The sequence below is a fragment of the Quercus lobata genome, chromosome 7 (genome assembly GCF_001633185.2).
Source record: "Quercus lobata isolate SW786 chromosome 7, ValleyOak3.0 Primary Assembly, whole genome shotgun sequence".
Classification (NCBI taxonomy): domain Eukaryota; kingdom Viridiplantae; phylum Streptophyta; class Magnoliopsida; order Fagales; family Fagaceae; genus Quercus; species Quercus lobata.
In genome coordinates, this window is record NC_044910.1 from 47,062,970 (window position 1) to 47,076,003 (window position 13,034).

The 13,034-nt window shown below is 35.4% G+C and overlaps 1 protein-coding gene across 1 annotated transcript; it reads right to left on the minus strand.

The window, feature by feature from the left end:
* Nucleotides 1-3,940: 3,940 nt before the first annotated feature.
* On the minus strand, nt 3,941-7,801 carry LOC115953652 (jasmonate O-methyltransferase-like). The gene is made up of 4 exons (XM_031071396.1): nt 7,585-7,801; nt 6,798-7,202; nt 4,582-4,854; nt 3,941-4,371 (listed from the first exon to the last, which is right to left on the minus strand). The coding sequence occupies exons 1-4, from the start codon at nt 7,657-7,659 to the stop codon at nt 4,012-4,014; spliced, it is 1,113 nt and encodes a 370-aa protein (XP_030927256.1). The 5' UTR covers nt 7,660-7,801; the 3' UTR covers nt 3,941-4,011.
* Nucleotides 7,802-13,034: the final 5,233 nt, after the last annotated feature.

Sequence of the window (13,034 nt, forward strand, 5' to 3'; positions counted from 1 at the left end):
ACTCAGGCAGTAAAGGAACCTGACCTCAGGCTAACACCATCTACAAAGAAGATGCAGGGAGCCGGAAGTTGGGAAGCCCCCGCAGAAATTTGCCGGCTGCAAGGTAGACAGTGCTGATGGTGGAAATTCCTTCTTCGGACATACCAAAAATCTGGCATGACCAGAACCTGCTTCGGATTTTGACTAAAAGCGTGGGAAACACCCTCTCCCCTCTGTCATAAGGGAATATTTCTTTGAATCTATGCCTTCGTTGCCCGTATATCACTCTTCTGAGCCTGAGGAGAACGTGGCGCCTTTGCGGCGGAGAGAGTTTTTCTTCCCCGACCCTCGTCTCAAACATGACTTGCTGCGGGAGGAAGCTGAAGGAGGAGACTAAGGAGCTGGTGCCTAGGCAAGGAAACTTGCTCTCTTATTTATTTGAGGAGATAGGGTGGTGGCATTTAATTAGCGCAGCTTCCCGAGGAACGCTACAGACAAAACGTCTCCAGCTCGACTTCCAACAAACCTCTGCAACGACAAGACTAAAGGAGCCTCGTCGAGGTGCACCTCGAACATCGGGACACCCAAAAGTACCGCGTGGCCAAAGATTATGGAAATATCTCATGATCCGTGGGCCTAGTAAATTCGCGGCCCATGCCCTTACTACATGATGGCCCACGGACTACGGCCCACGCCGGGTAATAACTAATGCCGAGGACAACCTCCTGCCCGGCCGCGTACGGGATACCTAAGGAGAGGGAATAAAACAGAACCAAGGCCTTGCATGGTCCTCGGACTCAAGCCTATGGGGAAACCAAGTATAAAAATTATTATTATTACAAGTTATGGACTGAACCAAGGCCTTGCATGGTCCTCGGACTCAAGCCTATGGGGAAACCAAGTATAAAAACTATTATTATTACAAGTTATGGACTGAACCAAGGCCTTGCATGGTCCTCGGACTCAAGCCTATGGGGAAACCAAGTATAAAAACTATTATTATTACAAGTTATGGACTGAACCAAGGCCTTGCATGGTCCTCGGACTCAAGCCTATGGGGAAACCAAGTATAAAAATTATTATTATTACAAGTTATGGACTGAACCAAGGCCTTGCATGGTCCTCGGACTCAAGCCTATGGGGAAACCAAGTATAAAAATTATTATTATTACGAGTTTTGGATAGAATCAAGGCCTTGTATGGTCCTCGGACCCAAACACGGCATCAAGCCTCCAGTTCTCTCCTCGGCCAGCATGGGTAATCATTACTTTTCACTGGTCGGCCTTATTGGGCCAAACACTTATATTAGAGTTATGGCAACATCTTTTTATTATCAAGTATTTTGGTCTTAGTTGTCATCGGTTTAGATACTTTCTCATTGAGCCGAGCAGCATTTACCAATATACAAAAACATAAACGGAATATGCAAAATGAAATAATAAACACTTTTATTAATATAAGAGATTATTACAATGTACGAAAAAGGGCTCAAACAAGCCTATACAAAAGGAGAACTGCTGAAGCAACGATAACACTCGCAGTACAGAGAAGTAAACAGTCAAGCTTCTTCTAAAACTCATCTTCAAGGTCTCTTCAGTCTCTGCCTCAACATTGCTCATATCATGACAAGAACCTTCTTCGGAAAAGGATGAAGAACAAGGAAGAAGAATTGAAGGAGAAGGAAGAAGAATTGAAGGAGAAGGAAATAGTAAGGAAGAAATCAATGAAGAAGATGGAGGAGATGAAGGAGGAAGATGGAGGACATGAGTAAAGAAGGAGGAGAAGAAGAGAGAAGGGATGAAAAGAAAGAAAAGGAGTAAAAGAGGGAAAAGGGAAGGCACCAAGACGGAACTGGTGCTGGGAAGACTATAAGAGGAAAGCGGAGGAGGGCACCAAGGAGCAAAAGAGGGAGAAGTAGAAGCACTTAACCCCTGCCTCAGTCCTGACTCCTAACACGTTGGTGCCATATTAGGTATGCTCATGAGGAGCTGGGTGGTGTTGGTCTTGGTTGTTCTCGACTCAGTCACGCCGAGAGTTCGACACGACGAGTTCCTGCTTCGGATTTTGGCTGAAAGAGAGGCGAGACAGATCTTAAGTCTGCGCCACCCTTGCCCTGATCGAGCCATTTCAAGTTTTATCAGAATATGGTGTCTAGAGGAGGGGCATGATTTCTTCATCATTTGTTGCGATCTCAGAAGAATAGAAGGGAGTTAGTACGAAAGTGATGGCCTCCTGCTTGCCTTCTTATAGGAAGAGCAGAACGGATGGCATTAAATGCATTCAACCTTCCCAAAGAATCTGAAGAAAAAAGAGGCGTCCGTTCCACTTCTCCACCTTATCAAATGAGCCGCCGGATATAAATGAGCCTCGTTAAGGGGAATTCATTAAGGGCGCGTCTGGGACATCCAAGCGGCAGGAGCAGATTCCGAGCGGATTAAAAGGAATCCCTCAAAAACCGCCTAACTTCCTGGGAAACCGCTCACATAAATGCGGGATCAAGCTAAATGGGCCATATTAAGGGCCCGGGTTTGCCAAAACCCTCCTTTCCAATCCGGAATTCGGATAGAAGGGTTTTGAGGGGCTATTGTGGGGCCCAGCAATTCGTGGACCAGGCCCATTTGCCCTTAGAGAGTCCGAGGGCCCAATCCGAGGAGAACTGTGGCCCAAGCTCCATGACGCCGAGCACGGACCAATTTTTGGGAGGCAGCCGAGGACAGTCTAGTCCTCGGCAGGCCCATAATCCGCCCAGAATAAAGGGATAAATTCGTAAGGAAATCCAAAATACCTTGGGGCGATTACCCTAAATACCCTTCTGGATAAGGCCCAATGCCTGACAGAACCGTACTCTACAGCTTTATCAAGTCATCCCCAACAATTTCGGGATTAGACTGATGGGACCAATGTCAGTATTTGTAAAGACTGACCCTACACGTGGACGAAGGACATCGAACGCACACTAGTATAAAAGGAGAAGTAAGTGAATCTAGCGGAGGGGGGGGAGAAAAAAGGAGACTTCATGAAGAAGATCGCCGGAACGATCCATGCATAGAACAGAGAAAGTCCTCCGTTGGATAGCCGGAAAGGACCACAAGGGTCCTCGGATCAAGTCCGAGGAACCCATTCTCAGAAGTGGCAGCATGGCGGGGCTTTAAATGTTTAGGCCCAGTCCATTTTCCATAGGGATCTTTCTGAAATCCAGACCGGACCATCCCCCCGTGACCAAGCCCAAGCTTTTCAAGCCCACTCTCTACAAATCGTATTGTGAGGGATCTCTCCCGCGTGAACCCAAAAATGTCACTGGGCCGCGCAGGAATCGTGTCCTTACAAACGGAAATCATCTTTCTAATTAACTTAAATCATTAATTTCTAACATTAAAAAAATCATTAATTTCAATCACAATTTAGTTTCTCTAATTTATACCATATATTTGTAAAGAAATAAAAAATTCTAGTTGCAATGTTAGATTGTTTGATAAGAAAATGAACCTAAGTTAAACATATAATTTTGTTTATTGATAGGCTCAAAGCTCAACTTGTATTCAAAATAAATGTAAATGACTAATCATAAACTTCTGGTGCATCAATTTAATTGACCAAACTCATTCACAGCTCTACATCGAACATCCAAGTTAAGAAAATATATTGATTTTTACTTTTTCCACACTACTCAACCCAAAATTATATTATACTTAAAAAAAAAAAAAATCCATTCCTAGAAGAATAAGGGTTTTTTTTGGTAAGGATTTTCAATAAATAAAATAAACAACAAAGAGGATTGAGCTTTTCTTTGACCTTCAATTTCTAATTGATTTTACAACAAATAGTACATATGCTAATAGTGTACAAATTGTCGCAAATTGAACATTTTAAAATTTATTATATTTAATTTTAACTATAAAATTAATCAATTTCAAATAGAGATAATTTCATTATTCTACGGACTGTGTTGACATAAAAAAACTTAGTTAATTTAGGACATTAAGTCCAAATCACATATAAGATATAATGTGATTCCATAGGCCTTTACATTTTTCAACCCTTTCTTACAAGGTGAATGACCAAGTTTGTGTACTTGGTTCTAGTTTTTGCCAAGTGCTTGTCCACTAAATCAGCATGCCTCTGAAATAAATCATCCATTATATCTCTTCCAAAATGAGATTCCAGCATTGACTCAATCACAGCCCTTATGGTCTTGGCCACTCGCTGCCCACTTGAAAGTGTCCCATTAATTGTGTTTGGCATGTCTACACCTCCATCCCAATCAATCTCAAACGCTTCCAGCCGATCCATAATGAATGATCCTTCTTTTTGTACCTCTAATTCTAGCTCTTCGGCACATGGACCATAATAGGGTGCATTGAATGTGTCTACCTTTTCCTCTGGGACTAGACCCTGCAATTAATCAAAGAAATAATTAGCCTACAAGAAAAGTTTTATTAATAATACATGCACTACTTCTATATTATGGGACCGTTAGGTCCAATTCTCTTGTCACGTGTTTGCATCTTAATTGGTCTATTGCTCTTGTACATTGGACCCGATTGTTGCTCCTATGTTATTAGTTTACGAGAAATTATTGTGGATTATCAATACAACGTATACCTCTGAGACCATGTTCATCAATGCCTGGGCGAGGAGTTCCCATTGATGGCAACTTTCTATGGAGGTAGGGTCCATAGATTTCCTGCCTGTGAACGACAAGACCATGCACCCTCCCGGTACTATTTCATTTGAACGTGATTTGAGGAACAGTGAAAAATCCTTCTGGAATTGCAGCATGTATGAATCTAAGACGCTTTGTGGGCTGGTCTTAGATATGTATATCCTCCCCTTGTTTATGCCTGTGCTAGCCTTGCTGTCCAGCCCAGAAGGAACCTGTACGTAAAACAATCAATTGCTTGTGAGTCATATTGGAAAGAACTTGACAACATCATTAAACTACAAATCTCTTTAACTTATCAACCTTCCCTTATAATTCAAAAACTATTCAAAATTTTTTTATGTGAAATAATTATTATCACACTTTCCCTTGTAATTTACCAACAGGAATCATCATTTGTCATAACCATTCTAACTTTACTGTAGATGATCCATCTATTATTAGACTTTCATTGAAAAAAAATGTGGTTAAATAATTAAATTTATCATATTTTAATAGTTTTAGCTTTTGTGATAATAGGTAATTTAGGCTACAAGAGATACAACAGTTACAACTATAAGCTTTATCCAATGCATTTGTGCAATGGACAGTCCGTATCATATTGTGTTTAGTTTACAAATGCACTGGATATGAACATCAATCATTATTGAATGAATTATAGCGTGGAAGTACTAATTAAATTTAATAATCATGAACGACATTAACGGTTCAACCCTCCGATCCAACATTGTACAATTCCAGACAAGGATCCAACATCAAAAGCGCCAAACCTTTGTGTGTAAAGGCAAACACCCCCTCCCCCCCAATTTTCAAGTGCAATTAATGGAACAGTTGAATACTCACGTACTACTTTTGAATTTTACATTTGGTTGATGTGAAACCGTTCCTGAAGTCTGGTATTGTGGTCCAGTTTCGTCGTTATGCACTAATGAGATTGTGGCTACTAATTAACATCACCAATTTAATAATTGTCCGGATTCATTTTGAGCTAATATTGGGTATGAGTGTTCTAAAACCACAAATAGTTTTTTTAGATAATTGGCCGGTTCATGTAAAAAAAGAAGATAATCGGCAAGTCTCAAAACATTTACTGGAATAATATAATATAAGAAAATGTTAGACTTACTAGTATCAATTTTAATGTAAAAGTCTTCCAACACCATGAATTAGATTAGTCTCACATTGACAATATAATTTAAAAAAAAAAATACTAACTACATTTTTATTCCATCTTTAAAAGTTAACACATTTGTTATAAGATTTATGTAATAAAATTTATAATATGATTCTATAACAATATGAAAAATAATAAAGTTACCACCAATTTCTTTCTCAAAAAAAACAAAAAAAAAAATGTTACCACCAATTTTATAAGAGGGCATACAAACCACAATAAGTGTGATTAGTTTCACTCCAATAAAATAATAAACAAATATCTTAAACATTTTTATATGATTTATGACACATCAATTTGTAAGATTTTTATATAATATATTACACATCAATTTGTAAAGTTTTGGTTGCAAAAATTCATTTTCTACCCAAAATAAGATAGACAAATTTGTATTATGTATTCCTAGCCTTATTCTATCTACATTATCAAAGACAAAATTAGCTCTAATTAATATTTAATTAATAGCTTTCTTACATTATACTTCCAAAAGACAAGTTGTTAGAACAAATATATACTAAAAAAGTATTGTTAGAACAAGTATAGATGCTAATTTACATTAAACTCAAAAGGACAAGCCTTGAGTTGTTAACATTTTCACGATTAATGCGGGTCCTATTATCCTATATCATAAAGTTTGGATTAAAGTTTTGACAAAGTTTGATTCATACCATATGCACCATGTTTTAAAACTGAAAAAATGACTCATGTTTTTAATTAGTTATATAAAATATAGACAATTTTTATGTAGTCTTGAAGCAGTGTTTCGGTTCTCACATAAGGGTGTGCCTTATACCTCCGAGACTATTTGTGTGTGTGTGTGTTTTTTTTTGGGGGGGTAAAACGCTGCAAACCAGCTTGCAAATCACGCACGGTCATATTTCATGTGTCAACCCTGTTAATTGACCCCTAACGTTGTCCTTTCTTTTGCTTCGTATACTTACATATGAACATGATGACAAGAATAATGGAAACACATATACAAACCTGGGAGAGCCAGTGGAGGCTGGAAGAAGAGTGCACAAAGTGCATGCTTTTTCTCGGAAACAATCTACCATAGAAAGAACCAGGCACACCTGTAATGAAACACTGCCCAAAATCCGTACCCTTCTCTTCCTTCAGTTTGTTGTAAAAAGCTGGTAATGACCCAAATACATCATTGAAATCGTTGCTATAAAGATCATTCAAGCAGATTCTAAGTTCTGGAGTTGGGCAGCCTAGGTTGCTGCATTTGGAATATATGATATCTATTATCTCTGAGATCACAGTTAAGGTGTTGGGTCCCGATGAGCAACCCAAGTCAGCAATGCCCATGCTCTCCGGCAAATTTTTGCACAATAGTTCAATTATGGCTTCCTCGGTTACAGTCTTTGTGATAGATATTATCTTGCTCTACAAAAAAAAAAAAAAAAAAAAAAAAAATAATAATAATAATAATAATAATGAATATGAATTAGTCTCCCCCATTATAGTTAGTACACAAAACTTATTGAAAGATTTTCAATTTTATAGTTTTATTTGCTTATGTAAAGCTTTTTATTTTCTAAGTGTATTCTAATAGTAATAAGTTTTAAGCTGCATCTAAACAAACAATAAATAGCTAAAATATGTGAATTGTGAAGTGAAAAACATGGGCATGATATTTCCAACATTTTAATTGAATGATAAAGGTTTTGCTATTTGTTTTTCATGTTTTGGAAGATAAAAATTACTTGAAGATCAAATTCATACTGAATATGTAATGATTCAGATAAAGGAAGCCGATTAGCCGAACCTGAACTTTTGAGTTCTTAGCATAGCTAGTTTCGCCTGCTCCCTTGTTCATGTGAAGTACTTGCACGACTTCCATCTCTCTCTTTCAATTCAAAACCAAGTGAATCTCAGACAATAATCCCTGAAACCAAAGACAGGTTAATGGCCAAATTTTTTCGTAGAGGAGCTACACAAAACTTCGTTGTGAGGAATCCAAGATTGCAGCACTCTATATATAGACAAAAATTTATTGTCGGTGGTATAGTTACGGTATAAACTACGTGGAGATCTGGGAACCTGGATTCTATTGATGTTTAAACAGGAAAAAAAAAAAATTCTCTTTATTTGCTTTAATATTAGTTAGAAACACTTCTCTATAAAGAAAAATACAAAATCAATTAGAAATACTTCTCTATTGGAATAGCATTTTATTTTCTAAAAAGTTATCTCATTTTTTAATATTCAGTAACAAATTTAAAATGAGTTCAAAAGTTATCTTTTAACTTTTCTTGTTTAATTAGCTTGAAACTAGATAGAATTGTTTAAAAATTAAATCCATGGCATGCTAAATAAGGTAGTAGAAAATAACTCTATCTCATACTTAGTTAAATAAGAAAAATCAGGAGATAATTTTTTTTTCATCTATTACACAAAAAAAAAAAGTAAAAAATTGTCTTCACTTAAAATTTTTCATAGAAACAAATGGAGTGTAACTATCATGTGGCAATATACCAAATATGTATACCCTCACTCTATGTTAATTCAGTTGGGTTGAAAAGGAGGAGGATGAAAAAGAGGGGAAGGGAAGTTAGGAAAAAATACGAGTTTTCCATAGTTTGGTTGATGAAAGAAAATGAAGGGGAAGGAATATGGAGTGGGTGATCTTCCACATGAGATACAAATTTCAATCCCCCAAACTGGAGAGAGAAAAGAGGACAAAAAATGTGAAAAATGCAATTACTATTTTGCCCTTTAAACCGTGTCACTTTCTCTTCCTTTCCTGCCATTTCTCCATAGCCAAACACAAATTACACAAAATTTCAAAATTTGATGAACTTTACTCATAGAGATAGGTTGGTGTTACATCGAACATTTAACCTTGATGGTGCAAATGGATTACTGTCACTTTATTAACACTATATCTTAAGTCCTTGAGTCTCTAATTTAGTGCCCGTTTGGAATTTACTTATTTGACTGAAATTGAATTTTTTTTTTGCTGAAAGTATTGTAGATAAAGGTAAAAGTTAGCTGAAATAGTACAGTGGAATCCATAAATAGTACCAAATAGTGCAATGAGACCTATGAATAATAGCAAAAATAAGCTGAATAGTATAATAAGTTGGCCAAAATAATCCATGCCAAACGCACACTTAATTTCTAGATTATTCTTATTTTCTTGGAATCTAATTCCAAGGAATATAAAGTAAATCCTTACTAAAATAATCAAATGTGATATTTTGAATAATTAATTATCATTAAATTTGTCTCAAGAGGATGTTTCTTATCTCTTATTAAAATTATGGATTCCATCTTGAGGAATAATGTTCTCACAACGCTAGCGCTATATGTGATTGCCCAATATACTGAAATATTGACTATACAAGATCTCACTTTCGCATACATCAAAGTAACATATATTTCATGTTTGAGTCCACAATAGGATTGAGAGTTAATGTGTTTAGTAGTCAGGAGATCTTTTTGTAAGTGATAGTAGTTTATAGAATAACAATTCACAACAATCTAGTTTAAAGTATTCCAAATACACCAACATATTAATATGAAGTCTCCACTTCTATGATCAAGTAGATCATCATCATTGACATGTTATGCTCTAATAATATGAAATGCTCAATTTCATCATCAACTACAAACTAAGATTTATGAGTTTACGTGGAACTGTGATTTAGATTTTCTGTATGCGAATTTCATTCTCATATTAAATTACATACAATGCATCTCATGGATTATAGATAATTTCCAATGTTCATATAATTATTAGATAACAATACACTATTATTTATTAAAGAAATGTCATACAAATTAGATTTTAGGGTGTAAATCCTAGAAAAGCCTTATGTGTGAATAATTTTTTGTGTAAGGAAGGATATATAGGTGCTCGTTAACACCAAACTTTGTGTCAGAATTTTTGTCTTTATGTTAGTATTCCGTCAATTTTATAGGCTTTAGGATTAGTTTTATACAATTTCTCCCAACTATTTAATTTTTTTATTAAGTGGGACCCATATTATTTTAACCTTAACAAGCACTGCACGGTGCTTGTTAAGGTTTGTCTATATTTATGTGGGAAAATTTTATTGCACGTCAATGGTACAGACACACAAGTACGCAACAACTAAAAAAGATGGGAGTTTAACTTAAACTCCCATCTTTTTCAGTTGTTGCGTACTTGTGTGTCTGTGCCATTGACGTGCAATAAAATTTTCCCACATAAATATAGACAAACCTTAACAAGCATCGCACGTCAATGCAAGGTCGATCCTTGACATTTTGGGGCCTTAGGCGAGAACTAAAAATTGAGTTTTTTTTTATACTTATATATATTAATTAAATTAATATTCATTTAATATTTTTATATTATAATATATTTCATTCAAAATCTATTTTTCTTGCCTTTTGAGATGCAAATTGACTAATTAAATTTTTATATTCAAGTTCTTCTAACATCTCTTTTTCAATCGTATCATTTCATTATCTTGCAATTGTATCATTTCATTATCTTCTAACTCTTTTTGGTGAATTTCTTGCTCATTTGTAATATTTTCATCTAAATTTTGTGTTATATATTTTTTTTATTACTAATAACAAATTTATCCATTGATCCTTTTTGAGACTCAATTAAATTTTTATTTTTATTTTTTTTAAATTTTTCATATCCAGATGCATATTTTTTAGTAGACATTTCTAATCAAACAATATATTTATAAAAACTAAAATAAAAAATAACTTTCAAGTGTAGAGAAAATGAGAAATAGAACCTGATTTATATAAAAAGTATTGTTGTAGTTTCACCGAACAATAACAAGTTTTTAACAATCTCAACTTGCATAAATAAAGACTTATTCAATATATTACCACTAACTATATATATATATATATATATATATAAACACACAAGATTAAAAGAAAAAAAAAATTAAGCACAAGAATAACAAAAATTTAAGCACAGGCATAACACAAGACTTATTGACAAGAACCACAAAAAAAAAAAAAACACCAAAACAAATTGTATCTATTATCTATAAACCCCCCCCCCCCCCAAACAAAAAAAATGCAGGATTTATTTAAAAAAAAAAATTGAAGGCCCAAATAAAGTGAAACGTCCAGGCAGGAGGCAGGCCTATTGGACAAATAAAATGAAGAGAAAGGCTGAACTGAAAGCCAAGTGCCCAAATATTATACCTGATACGCACCGCACTGTATTAGAAAACTCAAAGTCCTAGAGCAATTGAGAGAGGTAGAGACTTTGGAGAGCAGAGAATCAGAGATTCAGAGAAGGAATGAGAGTTAGAGAGGCGAAGAAAGCTTGTAGCTTGCTTGAGCAGTTGAAAGAGGCGGAGAGTAGAGAGAAAGAAGCAGAGGAAACGGTAAAACTAAAAATTTAGGGATTTGAGTTGTTTTATTTGTTTTGATTTGTGATTGTTTTGTGGTTGATCTCTTAAACCGGATTTGTAGTTTATCTTATTGATTTTTGGTTTTTCTAGAGGATAATAATGTTATTTTTGGACAATAATTTTGTTTAGAACCAATGTTTAAGGGGATCTACCAAAATTTTGTTTTTTGGTTAAAAGGATGTGCTGGATATTTTTAATTCATCTGAAACTATTTTTTTTTTTTTTTTTGCCCCCACTATTCCTTCTTTTCTAAAATTTTGGGGCCCCCTTCCACTTGGGGGCCTTAGGCAATTGCCTAATTCGCCTGAGGGTTGAGCTGGCCCTGCGTCAATGGCACAGACACACAAGTACGCAACAACTGAAAAAGATGGGAGTTGAAGGCATAGTTTCTAACTTAAAAATTGTGTCTTCAATGCACGTTTTTAGTTGTTTGCAGACTTATGCGTGGGGGCACTAGAGTGTGCAACAAATACTGCCCCATGTATGTTACATCCACCATGTTTTACACCTGTTTGGATTGTTTCCCTACCGCTTAATAGTTTTTTCATACATATCAACCGTCATCGATCGTACGTACCATGGTGATTGGTGCATGGTATATTTTTTGCGTGTCTCATGCTTGAGCCATTAGCACCACTAATACTTGAGCCGACCATCAAAGATCTTTCGAAGAAGTCACCTGTTGGACCATATGGAAAACATTTACAAATCAATCTTCTAGACTGAGTCTTGAGACATAGTCTCCTAGGAGGAAACTTCCATGACAGTGAAACAGGAAACACCCATAATTCATGACAGTGAAAATTTCTCTCTCTCTCTCTCTCTCTCTCTCTATATATATATATATATATAAAACAATTTAGGATAATTTTTTTTGATAAGATATATATTACGATAATTGAGTCAATATTTTTAACAAATGTATGTGTTGATATCTATACTTATCGGGATTGGGTAATGTACACTGACTACTGTACATTAAATCTCACCATCAATTAGATGGCATTATCTATAAGATTTATTACAATTAGGATGATAATTACTAATTTATGATGCAAAGTATAAATACCATATAGTTTATGTTAATTTCCTACCATTAATTTTTTACCAAAATTATTTGAGTAATGCAATATCTACCTTTTAACAACAAATTCTAAGTGATAAGTTGTTGCTAATTCTAATTTGGGCTCACCACTGAAATTATTTATTTATTCACGGATAACAATTTGTCATAAAAAATTTGTTATGAAATTGTTGTGAAATTATTGCAAAGGTAGCATCACTCCAAATTCTTTGGCAAAACTCATGCTTGTCAAACCGGACGCGGTTCCAAAATGGTAGAATCCTCAATGATTCTAACTCTCCAATTTTCTTACTCACTCAATATGGTAGTTCTTCGAAGGAATTAGTCCTCCAATGATTCTTCAAGGGAATCAACCTCCAAGCTAGTCTCAATGAGAACTAAGCAAATGCATTCTTATTCAGTTCTTCTCGTTACAATCATCTCAGTCTTGTATTAGTTATTGTGGTACTGTTAGTAGTAACTAACTAACTAACCGCAAGGTACACATATTACAGCTCAACACTCCAACTAACAATGTACAATACTTTGATGCTTGTTCTAAATAACTCTGTACAATTATCTACTACATACAATTATCACAACTGTGATGTCTTGTATTGAAGTCCTAACAAAAAGAATAGAAAAAGAGTGGTTCATGCTTTTTTTTTTTTTTTGGGTGGGAGTGGGTCAAGTTTGGCAAGTTGGATGCAATTGTGGAGGACAACTTACCATCATAGGTGGAAAATGTGATCCAAACCAAGGGCTTTTTGGCACTCT